Source organism: Elephantulus edwardii, unplaced genomic scaffold (genome assembly GCF_000299155.1).
Source record: "Elephantulus edwardii isolate Elephantulus edwardi_28Jun2011 unplaced genomic scaffold, EleEdw1.0 scaffold00038, whole genome shotgun sequence".
NCBI classification, from domain to species: domain Eukaryota; kingdom Metazoa; phylum Chordata; class Mammalia; order Macroscelidea; family Macroscelididae; genus Elephantulus; species Elephantulus edwardii.
The window spans coordinates 20,807,086-20,826,898 of NW_006399788.1; the positions used below are offsets into that span (position 1 = coordinate 20,807,086).

Below are 19,813 nucleotides of genomic sequence, written 5' to 3' on the forward strand. Positions count from 1 at the left end.
GGCTGTCTCAAAGAGTTAAAACATAAAAGGATGTGTAAATACTGACCTTTCAGAACACAAAGAAGCAAACCTCTGACCCTCTGAGGAGGCCACCTTTAACTTCTCACATCTTCTGTTACTGAAAATATGTGCAGATGTGTGAACTGGCGGAGAAACGCTCTTCAACCAACACTTTATCTTTTAACTTAAATTCTTTCTTGCCTTGGTTCTCTTATGTGGAATTCAAATATTATGTGCACTTAGATGCAAACAATTAATGCTCTCAGCTGCTAACTGAAAGGTGGGTTGTGGTTGTTATGTGCCATCATTGTGATGTGCAGTCCACTATGACTCACAGCGACTCTATGTACAATAGCTCTGAACCCTGCCCTATCCTGAGCCAGTCTCATTATCTCTGACACACCTAGCCTTATTACCACAGTTACCGTGTCAATCCATCTCATCCAGGGTCTTCCTCTTCTGCGCTGTCCCTCCACATTTCCAAGTCCTTCTCTAAGGACTGGCCCCTCCTGACATCACCTATCAATATATGTGAGATAGAGCCTCAAAATCCTTGACTCCAAGGAGCAGCTTGGTTTCACCCTTTCCAGGTCAGACCTGCTCTCTTAGTAGTTCATAGTGTGTTCAATTCTAGTTTGTTCAGTGGAGCCTCAGAAGAAAAGCCTGGCAAATAATCAATATTCTAAAAAAAAAAAAACAACAATCACTGGAGACCCTCACTGACTGTTACTGAGTAAATTCTGACCCAGCAACCCTCCATTGGATTTCTGAGGCTTTAAATCTTAATGGAAGGAGATTGTCCTTCTTTCTCCTTCAAAGCTGCTGATATGTTCAAACTGCCAGAGACATGAAGCTTTTTGATTAGCAGTGCAATTTGCTCCAGACTACACTCATTTGATCTCCCATGTTGTATGTCTGTTCTGTGCCATGATATATGTTCTGTTCTGAGTCAGTTGGAACTGACTCATAGCTGACTGTCCAGTGGTTTTCAGAGGCAGTAAAGCACACGGAAGGAAATTGCCCATCTTTCTCCTGTGGAGCAGCTGCTGGATCCAAGCTATGTGTCTTTGGGTTGGCAGGACAGCTCCTTACCACTAGGCCACCAGAGCTCGCTTTGATCTCAAAAAGGTAGTTTTAAAAGCTAAATATCCAGAGATTATGCAGAGATTGCAAACAACTTTCCTCTGATGCATATGGGCTTGCCGTGAGTCGAAGTGACTCAATGCCAACCAATCTTTGGCTTTAAACTAGTCTTTCCTTTTCCCAGAGAGTTGAGCCTTGAATGTCTACTTGTGTAAACTCCTGTTCACTTAGTTGGGGAAATAGCTAAAGGAGGATTGTCAGTGGCTGGAGACATGAGCATATGCAAAACGTAGAACATTTTAAAGACACAGAGTTTTTTTAAATGTATTTTAAAAGCTGGTTCAAGAAAATCACAGCTCTTCGGAGCCAAATCAGAGGGGACGTATGGAAACTGGAAAGCATGGTGATAGGCACAGATGAATGTGGACAAGAGGAATGCCAAGGTGGACGAGGGCATTTTATCTAATCTCTACTCCTAGGGCTCATATTTAAGAAGCCCAGACCAAGGGCTACAATTACATTCTAAGTGATATTACTCAGGGTGGCTAAAAAGAAAATGAAAAATTGCAGCCATGTGTGAAGAAACAGAACTTGCCCAAATCCTCACATGATTTGAAAATGAGGCTTAATTCTTGAACCTTGGAAAAGATTGCCGAACCTTGCCTCAGTGTTTATCTTGCTCAGCCTTAAAGGTCTAACTTATCATGTTAATCAATGCTGCACAAAAGCGTCTTTCCTGGAACGGACTATTTCCATTACTCGGTGTTGGTTTTGCTCTCTGAAGAAGGGCCAGGATAATGCCACCAGGAAAGAAAGCTGTTTGGCGTCACTGAGACTTACGGCTGAATGGCAACTTTAGGGCCCGGGGGAAAAAAATTTAAAAATGTATTTTTCAAACATCTTTAGAAACCAAAGGGAGTTTATGAATTGATTTCCGGGGGAAGTTGTCGTTCAGACAAAGGTTTCTGCTCTGAGAAGCAGCAGGCCAGCTGGAGGGAGCACAGTACTTGCCTTCAAGCGAGGTCCCTCTTCCCTGGTGCCACACACCCTGCGGAACTCGGAGGGGAGCTTGGATAAACCGCGCAGGGTTGACCCTGGCCTCTGAATGTCCCTGGCCTGGGAGTGTGTGAGGAAGGGAGGCACAGTGGTGTCCTGGGCTCTCCCAAGGGGCTTTCGTGATCTCGGAGCCATCGAACTTCTGGAAGGGGAGAATGGACTGGAGCTGTGACAGAGACCCGGGGCACCTCAGACCCAGCAGGGGTGGGTCCTCCCTCCTCTCTGTAAAATCTGATTTTTTTATAAAGTCTGATGTTTTTCAAAGGTTTCTGGGTGTCACAATTGGTTCGTCCTTGCCTACAAATCTGAAAGAGTGGATGTTCAAACTCCCCCATGACTATGAGAAAGAAATACCTGGTGATGTTGTTGTTGTTAGGTGTCAAGTACAACTCATAGTGACCCTATGAACCCTGTTCTATCATGTGCCATCCTCACACTTCCTGACACACAAGAGCCCATTGCAACAGTCACCATGTCAACCCACCTGGTTGAGGGTCTTCCTTTCCTTCACCAACCCTCTATCCTTCCCAGCATCATGTCCCTCTCCAAGGATTAGCCCCTGTTTCATTGACTATGGAAAGGCATTTGACTGTTAGATCATAACAAACTAGGGCTGACTCTGAGAAGAATGGGAATCCCAGAACACTTGATCGTCCTAATGCGAAAGTTATACTTGAACCAGGAGGCAGTCGTCAGAACAGAGCAAGGGAACACTGCATGGCTCAAAATTGGGAAGGGCGTACACCAGGGATGCATCCTATCTCCATACCTTTTCAACCTATATGCAGAACAGATTATCCGGGAGACTGGGTTCTATGAGGAGAAATGTGGGGTCAAGATTGGTGGACAATTTATCAACAATCTGTGTTATGTGGATGACACAACCCTGCTTGCTGAAACTGAAGAGGACCTGAAGCGCCTGCTGCAGAGTGTCAAGGACTGCAGCCTACAATATGGATTGAGGCTCAATGTCAAGAAGACAAAAATTCTCACCACTGGACCAATTGGCAGTATCAGGATGGATGGTGAAGAGATTGAGATTGTACACAGCTTTAGTTTGCTTGGCTCCACAGTCAATAGTCTTGGCACCAGCAGCCAGGAAATTAAAAGGTGCATTTCCATGGGAAAGTCTGCTGTTAGGGACCTCTCCAAAGTACTGAAGAGCAATGGTGTCTCTCTGGAGACTAAGGTGCGTTTGATACAGGCCATGGTCTTCGCAATCACTTGTTATGCATCAGAGAGTTGGACAATGACTATGACTAAGGAGGATAGAAGGAGAATTGATGCCTTTGAGCTGTGGTGCTGGAGAAGAGTATTGAGAATACCATGGACTGCTAGGAAAACAAACAGATTTGACCTGGAAAGGGTTAAACCGGGTGGCTCCTTGGAGGCAAGGATTCTGTGGCTTCATCTAACATACTTTGGACATGTTGTGAGGAGAGACAGGTCCTTGGAGAAGGACATCATGCTTGGGAGGGTGGAGGGACAGCGCAGAAGAGGAAGGCACTCTATGAGGTGGATTGATTCAGTGACTGGGATAATTGGGATGGGAGTGTCAGAGACAGTGCGATTGGCACAGGACAGAGCGGAGTTTAGGGCTGTTGTACATAGGGTCGCTATGAGTCGCAAGCGACTCGATGGCACATAACAACAATGACAACAACAGCAACATGCCCAAAGTATATGAAGTGAAGCCTCATCATTCTTGCCTCCAAAGAGCACTCTGGCTGCACCCTCTTCAAGACATACCTGTTTATTATGCATCTGTAAAAATTACAGCTAAGAAAATCCTGAATAACAGGTTCATTTTCCAAACTAGCAAGATCCTAGACCAATTTGTTATCTTCTGCAAATAAAGACGTTACGGGCGGGGCGACGCACCGGGCTCCTGTTTGGACTCATTATTGACTCTGGAAGGTGAGAATGGAATCAGATCGGAAACTCAACAAGCACATAAAATATTCTCCTGTTCTGAGTTGAACCCCAACATGACAGGCTACAATAAGGGCCTCCAGCCTCACACACTTTTCCCAGAGGTCAGAGCCATCGTCCGCAGGGCATGTGGCATCGAGATGGCAGACCTCTGCTCATGAGGTGAGCACGGATGGTAGTGTCTGACATGGCCTTTTGAATGTCCACTGCAGGCCAATGTCCCGGGGGAAACTGATGTTCCACAGGCAGGAATGGCTTCACATGCCCTGTGGACTCAGAAGAGTTCACAAACGTGCTGTCACGTGAGACTGAAGGGTGCTGAGGTGACCCTCCGAGAGCCCTCTGAAGATCCCTGGAGCGACAACATTGAGACTTCTGGACTTTTCTTAGGTTCTAGGCTCCCCATCTTGGAAGTTAACTGAGCACAGACTTCCCATTTGATGCTTAGCACACTTGTGAACTAGCTAGGAACCTGTCTCTTGGGCTCAGGGACCCAGAGTAAGAAGGAGCTGCTACCTATGACCATGTGCGGAACCTCCACCTGTAGTTTCTATAGCTAGATTCCTGCCTAGGTCTTCAAAGAGAAAGAAAACAAATCTATTCTCTGTCCTACCCTCTAAGCTTGTCTGAGATCATCTTGTTCTCCAAAATAATTTCACACTCCATTACCCGGAAACCTGTTTTATTATGAACAGATACTTTTGGTTTCATCTGCTAGAGGTCCTCACAGCTGTCTGCAGTTGTTGTTGGTGTTAAGTGCCATTGAGTCATAGACAACTCATAGCAACCCTATGAATGAAAGACCTGAACACTTGCATAACTTTCATTGTTTCTCTGTCTTCATAGTTTCCAGAGGCAAGCTATTTTAGAAGTGGATGCCACTCTTGCTTTCAAGCTTATTTTAATCGGGGAGCACCACCAAACACTGTCCACCATGGGTAACCATTATTGTATTTCACAAATGAGTGTCACAGTGTTCAGCATCACAGCAACCATGAGTTACCTCTGTACAGAAAATGGACACACCAGGGCTATACCACTTAGAAGAATGTTTGACCAAAACCAATTAAAACCAGGCCTGAGGGCTGCAGATTAAAATCACGCACCTTTGGCTTGGTAGCATCACTTTCTATCTACTAGGCCAACAGAGCTCTCTTGTTGTTGTTGTTGTCTGCAGTATCAGGCTTGAATAACAATTCAAGCAGGAAATCATTTCTGTGCCTGCTGCCAAAATCTCTCTGACCTGATTCCTCCCTCTTTTTCCTGAGTTAAGGAGGCGCTCCCATGCTGGGAGTTCAGAGAAGTCTCTAGGACTGTTGGGTACAGCCAAGTGTCCACAGTGGGGCTGCCTACGCTGAGAAAACAGCGAAAGAAGCAAATTCAGAGGGCTCTGCTGTCTGACTGGGTAACCGCAGAACCCGTCTGGGAATCTCTTTCCCTATTTGAGAAATGAGGGATTGATCACCCCTTCAAATGGCTCCCTCTTTTAACACTTGATTTAAGATAATTATCCAGTAAAGAGAGAACTTTGTCCCCTTTAGCTAGTTGTTTGTGAAGGATGCCTCCCCCGTGTGTGAGCTGTGATGGATGCAGTAGTAGTTGGGGCTTTTGGAGCTGCCTATAGACTGAGCCTCGTCCTTCCCAGCCTTCAGTGTGGCCTGCAGCACCTAATGGCCTGACCATAAGGGCAATGGCTTCCTCCTGCCAGGCCCTCTGTGTTGGCTTGTAGGAATGGCCTCCACATTCTAAGGACTCACCTGCCCTCACTGAGTCTCTTGTGCCCTTTCCCTGGTTTTTGTCTGTTCACAGGCCACACAAGACTGGAGTGAAGAAGCTCCGGTGTTATAGTCCACAGAGAAGTAGACTACTAACCTAAAGGCCAAACTTGTCCAGCAGTTTGAATCCACTAGCTGTTTTATGCGAGAAAATAGGGTATCTGTTCCCATTGCCTGATTTACAGCCTTGAAACCAATGGAGGGTCAACTATGAGGCACAACCAACTTGAGAGTGTGGCGAATTTTGAGGATGTTTTTGTGTCAAATTATTCAGCAATATAATATCAAGACAAAACCAGTCATACTGTCTGTCTAATTTATGGTCACCCTCCATCAGGTTTCCAAAGCGATCAATCTCAATGGGAGCAGACAGCCTCAACTTTCTTTTGAGGAGTAACTGGTACACTTGGACCAACCTTTTGGTTAGCTAACCATCTTTTGGTTGGTAAACTAACATTGAATACACTATGCCACCAGACTCACTATTGCTGATTCCTACTTACGGTGACCCTCCGTTGGGTTTTCAAAGGTATAAATCTTTATGATAAGAGACTGCCCATTTTTCTTCCACGGGGTGGTTGATGGTCTCCAACTGCTAACCCAGTCTTTCAGCTGGACCAACAGGGCTTCTTGAGCATATAATACAGTAGCCGACTATTTACAAATATTCACAACTCTTCTGCCCTTCCTTCTCTTCACATTCCCTTTACTCTTTTTTTCTTATAATAATTTGCTTTGTCTTCTTAAACTGTATTTGGAAATCTTCAGTTCTCTTATCTCAACATTACTTCCTCTTATAATTTTCTTAGTCACCAAATCCACACCTTTAAGAACTGACTGAAGCTTTCTCTTCATTTCCAATTTGTATTTCCTCCTACAATAATTAAGAGCCCAACTCCTTGTGTGGCACCATCTCAGTTATAAAAACTAGGCATAAAACTTGGGCATAAAATATAGATATCTCTTGCTCTCTATGGAAATTCAGACTTAGAAATCTGAGATTAGGAATATAATGAGTGTTGGCAAGTAATTCTTATGTAACTGGCCCACTAATTGGCAGTTGGGAGTCACTAGAGGAGTGGAAAGAGCACATTCGTAATTCTATGAGATTTTAAGTCAAGTTGTACCATGTCTTAGCTAGGAAAATCAATTAACCCAATATGGAACGGGGATTACCAAACAATGCCATTAGTATTACATACAAGTAAAATCTTGCTGAAGATGATTTTAAAAATGGCTTGGAAGTTCATCAGCAGAGAATCTCCAGAATTTCATGCTGGATTTAGAAGAGGCAATGGGGCAAGGGATGTTATTGCTGATATCAGATGGATATTGGCTGAAAGAATACCAGAAAGATTCTCACTTGTGTTTTAACTGTGTGAATCATAACAAATTATGGGTAACATTGCAAAGAATGAGAACCCCAGAACACTTAACTGTCTAATGCAAAACTTATATACATAAACTAAGAAGCAAGAAAATAATACTGCATAAAGTTAATAAAAATGTGTGTCTGGGTTGTATCCACTTCTCCATACCCATTCAATCTGTATGCTGAGTAAATCATTTGAGAAGCTGGACTATCTGAAGAGGAATGTGGCATCAAGAGTAGAGGGAAAACCTGCCTTATGCAGATAACACAATCTTGCTTGCTGAAAGTGAGGAAGTTTTGAAATGTTTGCTACAGAAGATCAAAGCCTATACAGGCTTCAATATGAATTTCATGTCAACATCAAGAAAATAAAAAGTCCTTACCCCTGATAGATGGAGAAAAGATTAAATTTGTCAATGATTTCATTTTACTTGGAGCCACATTCAACACCCATGGTAACAACAGAAAATAAAGCAAAAAGATGGGTTGCATTTGGGAAAATCTGTTGTCAAGGACCTCTCCAAAGTGCTAAAAAGCAAGGATGTCAGTTTAAAGACTAAGGTATACCTGATGTAAGTAATGAAATTTTCAGTCATTCCTATGCCTCTGAAAGTTGGGACAGTGAGTAAGGAGGATTGAAGAAAATCAATACTGTTTAGTTGTCATGTTGCATAAACTACTTAATATGCCACAGACTGTCAAAATAACAAATCTGTCCTAGAGGATGTGCAACCAGGGTGCTCCTTAGATGCAAGACTGGTGAAAGTTCTCTCATATACTTTGGGTATGTTGTCAGGAGACACTAACTAGCCCTTGGAAAAAGACACTGAGGTGAAGTATCAGAGAAAGAGACCCTCAACAAGATGGACTGACAGAGTGATTGCAGCAATGGGCTTGAGTATATCAGAGATAGTGAGAATAGTGCAGAAGAGGACAAGGGTTAGATCTATTGTCCATAAGGTCATTTTAAGTCTTAGTTTACTGAAGCGACTTGACAACAAGGAGGCTGATTTAATTGTCCACAGACCTAAAACACAGTGACCACTAGGTTAACATTGACCTATAGGTAACTTTGTTTTATGTCTAAAATACCACATGTCACTGTTTATGTGACTGTTTCTTACCTAAAGTTGGAACTTCCATATGCAGGAACCTTGTCTCCTTCACCTCTGTCCCACTGCCTCACTTCCCAATTACAGGCCTTGATCCTCAGTAAATGTACAGAGGACTGGATTCCAGGACCCTGATTTGTCTCTTAAAACCTGTTGCTATGTATGTGGTTCTAATCTACCAGCTGCTCTGTGGGAGAAAGCTGGGCAATCTCTTCCCATGAAATTTACTGTTTCTGTAAACTCTCTGGAGGATTAGTTATGAGTCAGTTTAAAGTTGACAGTACACAACAACAACAACATCGAGTGCATAGGGTGCTCTAGTTGCCAACTCAAAGGCAAGTGGTTCAAATCCACCAAATGCCTTATGGAAAAAAGATTAGTAGTCTCCTATTATGTGATTTACAGCCTCTGAAAACCCATTGGAGTGTCAACTATGAGTTGGATCTAACTCAATAGTATGTAACAACAGTGTGAATCTATAAGATAGAATAGAACTGCAATCCTTATGTAATGGAGCTTTGGCTGTGTGGTGGTTAAATTGTTTGGATGCTAACCTCAAGGCTGAGAGTTTGAATACATCAGCCATTACGGGGGAGACAGATGATACAATCTACTTCCATGGAAATTTACAGCCTTGGAAACTCTATATAACGCTACATAAATATATAGAATCAGAATTAACTGGGAGTTAATGATTATGGAAGAAGATTATCATCTCTTTTGCTTGAGGAGTAATTGCTGGGTTCAAACTACCAATATGTTGTTGATCCTTTACTTTGAGCACGTATCCATTATGTGACCAGGGCTCGAGTCAGTCTCTAACAGTGTTGTGTGGATACTCTGGTTAGCTCCTGTCTTCAGGGTCCTTCTCTTCTCCTATTTCTCCTTTGTTTTGCAAGACAAAAATGAAAGGGAAAAGAAATCCAACCTTCTGATTCAAGGTCGTATACATATCCTTGGCTCAATACCTTACAGTAGGGAATTCTTGCACAGTGTAGATCTAATTTTTCTTACCTTATTCTAGACTATTCTATATCTTTTTTTTTAAAAAAAAAATCTGTAACCTATGAGTTAAGAATGTGTGCAACTACATTGACAAGTCAGAGAGGAGCCTAACAATTTTCTTTGTCTTTAATTCACATAAACTTCCATGATTCCCACCCCTCTGATTGCATATAATACATTTCTATTGCATTAGGGAAATATGCTGTCAGAGACCTCTCCAAAGTATTAAAGAGCAATGATGTCAGTCTAGAGATTAAGGTGTGCCTGATTAAGGCCATGGTCTTTGCAATTACTTGCTATGCATCAGAGAGCTGGACAATGACTAAAAACAATCTATGTCTTTGGGTTTTGGTACAAGAAGAGAGTATTGAACATATTATGGACTGCCAAGAGAACATCAAGTCTATCTTGGAGAGGGTAAAACCACGCTGCTCCTTGGAGGCAGGGATTTTGAAACTTCGTCTCATATACTTTGGGCACATGGCCAGGAGGGATGAGTGCTTTGAGAAGGACATAGTTCTTGGAAGGGTTGCACAGGAGAAGACGACCCTGAATAAGAGTGATTGGCACAGTAAATGAAGTGATGGGGGTGGATGTGTTGGAGACAGTGAGACCGGCTCAGGATAGGTCAGGTTCCAGAGCTATTGCATATAGGGTCGCTATGAGTCTCAAGCGACTCTATGACACACAACAACAACAACAACATATTCAATTCTGATTCAATGGCATACAACACCAATATTCAGAAAATGTGATAACTGCAGTGTGCTGTTGTATGTGCTGTTAAATCTCCTGTGACCCATAGCGACCCGATGTGTAACAACTCTAAAACCTACCCTGTGCTGTGCCAGTCTCACTGACTCCATTACAACTATATCCATTACCCAAGTTACTGTATCAATCCATCTCATCCAGGGTCTTCCTCTCCTGTGCTATCCCTCCACCTTTCCAAGCATGATGTCCTTCTCCAAGGATAGGTCCTTCCTGGCCACATGTCCAAAGTATGTGAGACAGAGCTTCAAAATCCTAACCTCCAAGTGGAAACTTTGTTTCACCCTCCCCAAGACAGACTTATTTGTTTCCTTGGTGGTCCATGATATGTATAAGACTCTTCTCAGCATCATAACTCAAAGGCATCACTTTTTCTTTTGTCATCCTTAGTCATTGCCCAGCTCTCTGATGCATAGCAAGTATTTGCGGAGACCATGGGCTGGATCAAGCACACTTTAGTCTCTAGATTACATAGTTGCTTCTCAGTACTCTAGAGAGGTCCCTCACAGTGGATTTATCTTGGCTGGTGTCAAGAATGTTGGTTGTGGAGCCGAGCAAGCTATAACTGTTAGCAAGCTCAATCTCTTCTCCATCCATCATGGTGCTGCCAATTGGCCAAGTGGTGAGAATCTTTGTCTTCTTGATGTTGAGTTTCAATCCATATTGAAGATTACAGTTTTTGACCTTCTGCAGCAAGTGCTTCAGATCCTCCTCAATTTCAGCAAGAAAGGTTGTGGCATTTACATAATGTAGGTTATTGATGAGTCTTCCTCCAACCCTGATGCCACATTCCTCTTCATAAAGCTCAGACTCCTGAACGATCTGTTCTGCATAGAGATTGAAAAGGTATGGAAACAGGATGCATCCCTGACATACTCCTTTCCTGATTTTGAACCATGTAGTGTTTCACTGCTCTGTTCTGAGGACTGCTTCTTGATCCAAGTACAGATTTCCCATAAGCACAATTCAAGTGTCCTGGGATTCCCATTCTCCTCAAGGCTAATCACAGTTTGTTGTGCTCCACATAGTCAAATGCCTTTGCATAGTCAATGAAACACAGACAAGTTCCCCTCTGGTACTCTTTGTTTTCTGCCAAGATCCATATAAAAAAAACCCAACCCAATATTTTCACCCAGAAATAAAGATCATTGTAACTTTAGCATATATTCTTTGCTGGTGCCTTTGGTTTTTTTAGAAAAAATGTGTAATCACCAGTAAGTAGTTAAATAGAGTAGGTCCCTCGGTGATGGAAATGGTTTGAATTTGATGACTAACCTACAAGTTGACAGCTTGAACTCACCCAGGGCTAGTGTGGAAGAAAGGCCTGGGGAGCCCTTTCTGTGAAGAGTAAACTCAAGGTCCGTCAAATGAGAGCCGACTTGGAGCTAGCTGGCCCTTCAGCCGTCTTTTGTGAGACTGGATATCACATTGGAGGAGACTGTCCCTCTTTTTCCGAAGGAGCAGTTAGTGGATTTCAAACACTAGACAGACACTGTCTTGCGTTTACAGCACGACTCCCTGCGGATTGCATCAGCAGAGCTTTCTCTGTCAAGATTACAGCCAAGAATTCCCATAGGGAAGTTCTGCTCTATAACAACACACAAGTCCCCCTGAGTTACAAGTGATTCAACAGCACTGGGTTTGGTTTTGTTGGAAGGGGTCAGTATATGCCCAGATTGGTAGGAGAGGAGTTCTCCTGCAGCTTGCTGGTGCCAGGCATAAGGTCACACTCAGCACTGAGAAGCATCAGCTTTGGGGAAAAAGTTACCTCCACTTGAAATTCTTCTATGAATCAGATCCCAGTTAACCAGGATTTCTCTGGGCTTCGTGTTCAGTGTGAAGTGGGAAGGCAGCCTTAGTCCTACAAAAGGGTTATTGGGAAGGGTTTCTAACAACGCTACAGCTGTTTACACAGGGCCTGTTTAGAAACTAACAATACTTTAAAAATGCAGTCTTTTCAGCGTGCGGTCTTAGTCAATTGAACATCTGATGTGAGCAGTTATACAAAGGGAAGAAATCTAAATTCAGAGTTGGCAAATGAGGTCCAAAGTCTTGGTTTAGCCACATCCTCACATATAACTATGTCCATGTCATATAACTTCTCTATACTTTATGCCTATAATCTTTCTGAGTCTCATTCTTCTCACCTTCAAAGTGGTCTGGTGGGTAGAGAATTGCACTGCCAACCCAAAGGCAGGTGATTCAAACTTACCAGCTGCTCCAAAGGAGAAAGGTGGACAATCTCCTCCAATGTGATCTACAGCCATTGAAAATCCACTGGAGGGTAAGCTACAAATCGGTTTTGACCTGAAGGAAACGAGCTGTTTTTCACAAGGTGAATTCTACTCACTGCTGTGGGGTCAATTCTGACTCACAGGAAACCTGAACAGAGCAGAACAGCCCCTTAGAGTTAGTTCCCAAGGCTGTAATGTTTAAGGCAACCAATTGCCACTTTTTACTCCTATCAGAGGCTGATAGACTTGAACCAACAACCTTTCAGATAAGAATGCAACTATTCAGAGAAGTTTCTTTCTCATAGGATACTGTAGCTGAAAATGCTTTCGAAACTAAGGACAATGTTCCTTCAAAGGTACATACCAACACAGGTAACACATTTTTTTTTTACCTCTACCTCCAACAGAAGATGCTCAGTGAGTTTTAAGAGGGCTGTGTCCAGACTTATTAGAGTCATGCACATGCCAAATGGGCAGCAAAGGCAAGAGAGGGTTAACTGGGAGAGGACTCCCAGGTTAAAATCAAAAGGAGTGAAGCTTCTGGCCCTAATGAGACAAACTGACTTCTGTGTATAGGACTCCGGCCACAGCCAGTCCTCAGAGTATTAAAACTCGTCAGGTTTCCTCTCCCTTTATCTAACAACCATAAAACATTTTAGGAGGTTTGTTTAGAGGGATCAAACAAACACCTGCCTGAAATGAAAGAAAAATATCTGTGGACACCCAGGGCCTTGACACATAAAGACAACCCATCGGGAAGCTGGAATAGGCTGTTTTGGTTTCGTTTTCTCAGGATTTAGCACCACACAGACAGAACAGAAGATTTTTTTTTAATCTGTTTTCTTTATATTTCACGTTGACAAGGGAGTTTTTCAGCATAATTGGCTAGAAAAGACAGAAGAGAGCATCCCTTTTTCCCTGTGAAGAAGAATGGGAACGAATGTTTACAATCTCTTTGTAAACTCTCACTAACATGAAAATTAAAAAAAAAAAGAACAAAAAAGAAAATGTTAAAGGGGGGAGTGGATAAAGAATGGGGCATAGCCCTTGGGAGCTGGTGAGCTGGCCCAAACTCCAGCCAGTGGCTGTTTATGCCTTCAGCATGAAGGCAGAGGTGAAAAGTATCGCACAGCTTTGGGGGCTTGCTTTTGCTGATCCTTCCTTGGGCAATCATTATGCCACCCCACCCTGAGGGCTCACCTCGGTTTAAAGACTAAGGTGCACCTGATCCAAGCCATGGTCTTTTCAGCCAGTGTCTTCCTAAGCACCTGAGAGCTGGACAATGAATAAGGAAAAAAGAAGAAGAATCTATGCCTTTGAATTGTGGTGCTGGAGGAGAGTATTGAATATTGCATGGATTGCCAGAAGAACAAGCAAATCTGTCTTGATGGAAGTATAACTAGAGCGCTTCTTGGAAGCAGGAGGTGACATTTTGTTTCACTTCTAGAGGGCATATTTTCACAAGGAATAAGTCCTTGGAGAGACATCATGCTGGGGAAGATAGAAGTCACCAAAAGAGGGAGACCCTCAACAAGATGGATTGACTCAGTGACTTCCATAATGGGTATGAGTATGACAGGGACTGTGAGGACGGTGCAGAATTGGGAATCCACTTAAGTTCGATATCTGCTGCTCATAGAGTTGCTATGAGTTGTATTTGACTCGATGACACCTCACAACCACCACAGGGGATCAAAGTGACTGACGTGTTCCTTTTGGTGAAAGGGAGAAGAGTGAATGCTGAGGGAGCTGATAGGATCCCCTGCTTGTCCTGTATAATTCAAGATTCAGAGTCACTTCTCTGCTGTGGATGAACTAGATGATCCCTCCAAATCTTCGTGGAGAGGCTCACCTTGGGAACACGTACCTCCTTGGTTGCATTAAATACTTCTCGGATAGAGTATCAGCCTCCAGCCCTTTCACTGGATCAAAATAAATGCTGGCAAATTCAGTCAAAACAGTCATAAATTTGGGCTTTTGGCTTTGTGTTGGGAAAACATCCAAATGACTAACTGAATTTAAGATTTTCAGTCTGTTGCATTGCCACGTAAGGAGGAAAAGATAGCTCTTCAGATGAGTCTGTCAAAGTGGCAGTGGTGTGAACAATTTCATTCTGGGCTCATAGATCAAGGCCAATCCAGGGCCATCAAGTCCATTCCAACTCATGGGGACCTCACACACGCAGAGCAAATGGCTCTACAGGGTTTTTAATGGCTGTGACCTCCAGGAAGGACATGATCAGGTGTTCCTTCCAAAGGCACCTCTGGGTGGGTTCAAACCTCTGACCTCTGGGTCAATAGTGTTTAACCATTTTCATCACTCAGAGCTTAAAACAGAACAAAAGGTATTTGAAACCACTTTGTGTTAAAACAACAACAACAACAAACCCAACACAAACCACCACAGCTCAACTAGATTAATTTTTAAAAAACGGATTCCTCCTTTAATGACATAACAGATGATGAATTAGGAAAATGTTATTTTTTAATGTTTTGACTGAGCCTTTCAAAAACATGTTGATAAAATGTTGAAATCTGTTTTTAATTCAAAGACTGTTATGAGTTTTGTTACTATTTAAACCCCAGGCAGAAGTGCAAATGGAGGGGCTGCTTGCTTCTCTCCATTTGGGCTGTTGTTGACTTTCTTGAACAACCCTTGGAGTAAGAAGTGGTCTGGATGCCCAGTGTGGGACGCTCAGAGTCCATTTTTTGAGGGTCCAGTCGCATGGCAGTGAGAATAGGGTTGGAGCTCCGAGTTCAAGCCTGGGGATCCCTTCCCTAGGTCCTCCTTCTAAGGTCCCTTGGTGGTGCCTCTGGCCTCAGTCTAGCCTGCCTTTCATGACTTGATAATCAGCAAGCTGTCCCTGGACTTGCAGTATAACTTGCTTTGGAGCTTATAAGAAATTCAGAATTGTGAATTCTGTCTCAGACTGACTGGTTCAGAAAAAGACTTTCAGCTGGTTCATTCCAGGCCAACCTCCTGCTGAGAATTTGCATTTTTATCCCAGATAGACTAAATTAGAATCTATATTAAAGTGTAGGTTCTGGTTTAGTGTCTCTGGGACGAAAAGGAAAATTCTAAGCAGGGGTTTCAAGCAGGAATGAGCCAGTGGGAAGTCCTGATTCTACATATTCACACTAACAAGATACCTGGGTGCTTGGTACGCACATGGGAGTTGGAGAAAAGCTGTTCTGTCTCTTCCCCGCCGTGTGGCCGACTGGAGCATCTCTCCAGCCTCCTCTCCTGTCTCTCCCCATTGCTGTCTACGCTCAATTGTGAAGACTGAATTCAAGCCCTGGATCTGCCATCGTCTAGTCATATTTCTTGGGTAAACCACCTGTGGTTCTATGAGCCTCAGTCAGTTTGCTCATCTGTACAAGGGAGCAATTACAACAGTTTCACAAGGATATTGTGAGAATCAAAGTATTAACGAAGTGAGGGCTTGGCCTCTCTCATTCTACTTTGTTTTTCCTCTATCTCCAGCCAACAGCTTCGCACATTCTGTGGAACATTGATATTCTTATGAAATTACAGTTAAGAAAAAAGACACATTTAATGGCTAATGTGGGCTGTTAGATTAGCTGGGTCAATGCTCTAATTTCTATTTTCTCACTCATGTGGGCTGTTAGATTAGCTGGGTCAATGCTCTAATTTCTATTTTCTCACTCATTGCTTCACTTTTTTTCTGAGGCTCAGTTTCTTCAAAAGTAAAATGGGGTAACAGGAAGATGCTGTGCCAATTACTCCAGGCAATCAATTAATGCATGTGAAGTACCTGGCAAGTGTAAGCTCTCAATTAGTAACAAATCTCACTATTACTACTGTTACTATGATTACTCACCCTCAGTAGAACTCTCGTTGCCAAAGATGTGACAGTGTGTTGGGGAGGAGGTAGAATGCTATGCAAAGAGAAATCAGCACAGAAGTACTTATATTCCTTATTCCTTTTAGGATGCGGCTTTTGGCCCGTGAATTTGTCCTGACAATTAAGTCTCCACTCTCTACCTATGGAATCCCATTCTGTGCATTATCTACTAATTATCCATTAATCCTTGACACGGCAAATCTTTTTTCTTTCACCCAGTGTTCTCTGGACCACCTCATACTTCATGGAAGTCTATAGAGCAGACTGGTATTCCATTCAACTGTTCATATCAATTTTGCTTTATGACATCAATAAAACCCCCACACTGTATCAGTCCCCTTCCCACTCTTTCTCGATTCTTCCTCCCATTCATCTCTCTCACCTCCTCCTCCCTGCTTTCTAAACTTTATCCCTGGGCAACCCACTGCCCCTAGTGATCTCGTCTGGTTGACAGTTCTAGAGATGGAGTGCCTCCTTGGAGCTACCATCCACCTTACAGAAGAGCCTGTTGTTTGACTAGCAGTTCCCTTCTCACTAAAGGAGGTTTATGAAGAACCTCAGGCCCCAGTGGACTGTATTTCCTGACATTCTGTCCAAACACACAAAGCCAGCATCTGGTTGCCCTGTTGACTACTAGCTCCGGAAGGCATTTGGCCCCTGTGTGCGGGGGGTGGTGGTGTGAGGGAGTTGACTCCACAGGTGTTTGCCTGCACCTGAGGAGTTGGTGTGGGCATGGCTGGAGAGCCCAGAGTGGTAGGGCCAGGCTGTGTGAGAAGCCATCCTGTGCTGAAGGATGGTTTTCCCCTCTCTATGTGTGTTAGGGGGCTTTGCATACCCACCCCCTTCTCAGGCGGAGAGGCGCTGCTGGGATGAATGAATGGTGTTTTTGATGGGTGTCTTCCATACCTGTGACAGTATAAAAAGCAAGCCACTCTTCCCAGCTCTCCAGGTGCCATCTGCTCAGTTGTTCCACCTGGCATGCCCTGGAAAGGAGGCAGACTCCCACTCAGCCTGAGACTCGGTCCTAATGTGACCTCCTCACCAGAGTCTGAGCTCCAGTCAGCCACACCTTCCACTGTGCACTGGCTCGTACACAACTCCCTGTAAGAGTCCTTTCCATAAAGAGTCCAGCTACTTACAGTCAGCTCCCTTCCCTAGACCAAGAACCATACCCTACAGCTCGTCCCATGCAGGCTGCTATGGGCACAGCATCAGCAGCTACTGAACATCCACTAAATGGTCACAGAACATCAGCAGGCAGCTCTGGGTAAAGGCAGGGTGAGAAGGTTGATTCAGAGAGAGGGGAAGAGGCAATGAAAGTGTAGGAGCCCATTTAGCAGTCCAGGAACAAGAGCATGAGATGAGGAAGGAGGAAGAATGGGGTCATCATTAGAATATGGGTTCAAGTTCATCGTGAGCAAAACTCGACTCCTCTATTAACATCTATAATCAAGAGCTGGACTGACTGACACGTGAATGTCATTTAGCCACTTAGTGATGACGTAGAGTGTCACCTACATGCTGTTAATCAAAAAGTTAGCAGTTCAAACCCACCAGACATTTCATGAGAGACAGAGACACAGTCTGTAAAGATTTACAACCTTGGAAACCCAATGGAAGTTCACTGTGAGTACGCCAGGCAGGGTTACTTTATTTACTACCAAGATTCCAAAAATCGAACTAAACCCATTGCTGTTCAAGTAACTCCAATGCACAAAACTTTACAGTGGGCTTTCCTAGGTTGTAATCTTTCCCTGGGGAGCTTGGCTACTGACCCAGAGGCCATGCCTCTCTGGCAGTCTGAACCCACAAGTGACTCCTGGGCAGAAAGATGGGCAATGTCCCTCTCCTGCACCTGTGGCATTCATAACCTCAGAAGCCAAGTGGGGGCAGTCAGCTCTGAGTTGGTTCCAACACAGTGGCAATGGGAGTCAATGAATCACTGCCATAACTTCTACCTGTTGCATGGTTTGTACTGCTGACCCTTCGGTTAGCAGCCAAGCTCTTAATTAACCATTGCACCACGGGGACTCTGCCCTACGAAGATTGCAGATATGCATTTGGGAGAGGGTCGAGATATGCATTTGAGAGAAGGTAGAGAAAGGAATGAGAGAGAGAAAGAGAGAAAGTGAGAGAGATTCTCTTTTCCAGGGGCTCTTAGAGGGGCTGTCACTCACCAGTTCCTTCCTGAGCCAGGTTATAGCTGCATCGATACTTTCAAAGCCTTCCAGCTTGCCAGTGCCAAGGGGGCTCTGGCCCTGGCCAGCTCTCCCGTTAGGTGAAGAATGCTGCCTGCTTTCCCCTGGGAGCAGCGAGGTCTCCTCTCCACACTGCCTCTGCTCGGGGCTGGTGTCCTGCTGGGCAGCTGCCTTGGGGAAGGTCCATGTCTGTTCCTCCAACTTGGCCTGCCACTCCAAGTAGGAGGGTCTGCGCGTCTCAAGCCTCAGTTTCTCGGTGAGGGCCTTCAGGCTCCTGAGGTGGTCATCAGGAGGCAGGACGGCACCTTCTGACCCTTCATCTCCATCTACCTCTTCTATTTGGATCTGGGGCACAGACATTCTATCTTCTGTCTGAAGAGCCAGACATAGGAGGTGGTGGGAGGCAGCGCGGAATTCCTGGTAGGAGGCGAGGCTGGGTCCTGCTCTGGAAAGACCTCATCCAGCTGGGGCCAAGGCTCCTGAGGGCATGTGAATGGCTTTGAAGGGCTGAAGAGCGCCCAGATCCAGAAAGATCTGAGCCCGAGAGAGCGGGAGCTGCCAGCTGCCCTTCCCCAGGCTGCCTCGAAGGTTCTGGGCTAAGACTCTTCCTGGAGACCTGCAGGTCCCATGCTTCACACAGGGGCAGGACTAGACAAGCGTTAGCACGAATCTTCAGGGGAGACTTTGCCAAGAGGATCTATCAATCCTTGAAGTGCAGACAGATCAGAGGCTGGCTCAGGAAGCAGCCCCCAGAGTTCCCCTCCCTTGGAGGAGTGCAGGTGGCGAGAAGCTGCTGGTTGGCGTGGAGCCTCTGGCCCTGGAGAAAGGACGAGAATGATGTCAGTGCTAATCCCTCAAGCACGTGAGGTCTGTGGTCCTACTGAGGCTCTTTAGTCACAGGTCCACTCCGAGTCCATGCCACAGTGGACTTTAAATGACAGTGACAGAATCTAGCGGTCCTATCTCCTGGCTGAAGAAGAGAAGTGGAACAATCTGAAAGCCTCAGTATGATGCAGAGAAACTCCAAGTTAATAAATAAGTGAATATTTGTAGAGTATTTGATGATTTAGACAATAATTTCAGCTCAATTGTACCATTTAATCCTCACAGAAAACCTATCCTTAGCTGTCTCTAATCCCCACTTTACACAAGGACTCTTTGAGTTAGGTGACTCATCTGTGGGCTCTCAGCAAGTGGCAGGTGGGAAAGTACAGGCCTCCAGATTCCAGGGCACAGACCTCCCCTCCATGCAGCAACTGCAGCCTCTGACCCCTCCTCACCCTGCCCACCACAGCCCCCAGCCTCCATTTTGGCTCTTGAAGACTCACAGTAACACCCCCTCTCCTCCCCCCCCCCACACACACACTGTCTCCTGCTTCTCCCTCTAAGAACAACATCTTACCTCACTCC

The 19,813-nt window shown here is 44.5% G+C and overlaps 1 protein-coding gene across 1 annotated transcript in view; it reads right to left on the minus strand.

Moving 5' to 3' along the window:
• FAM167A (family with sequence similarity 167, member A) overlaps window positions 1-18,763 on the minus strand; it is a 30,919-nt gene extending 12,156 nt beyond the window's left edge. Inside the window, exon 1 of the mRNA XM_006884886.1 lies at window positions 18,383-18,763. Coding sequence (XP_006884948.1) covers window positions 18,383-18,763 — 381 coding nt within the window. The remainder of the gene's footprint in view (window positions 1-18,382) is intronic.
• Window positions 18,764-19,813: the final 1,050 nt, after the last annotated feature.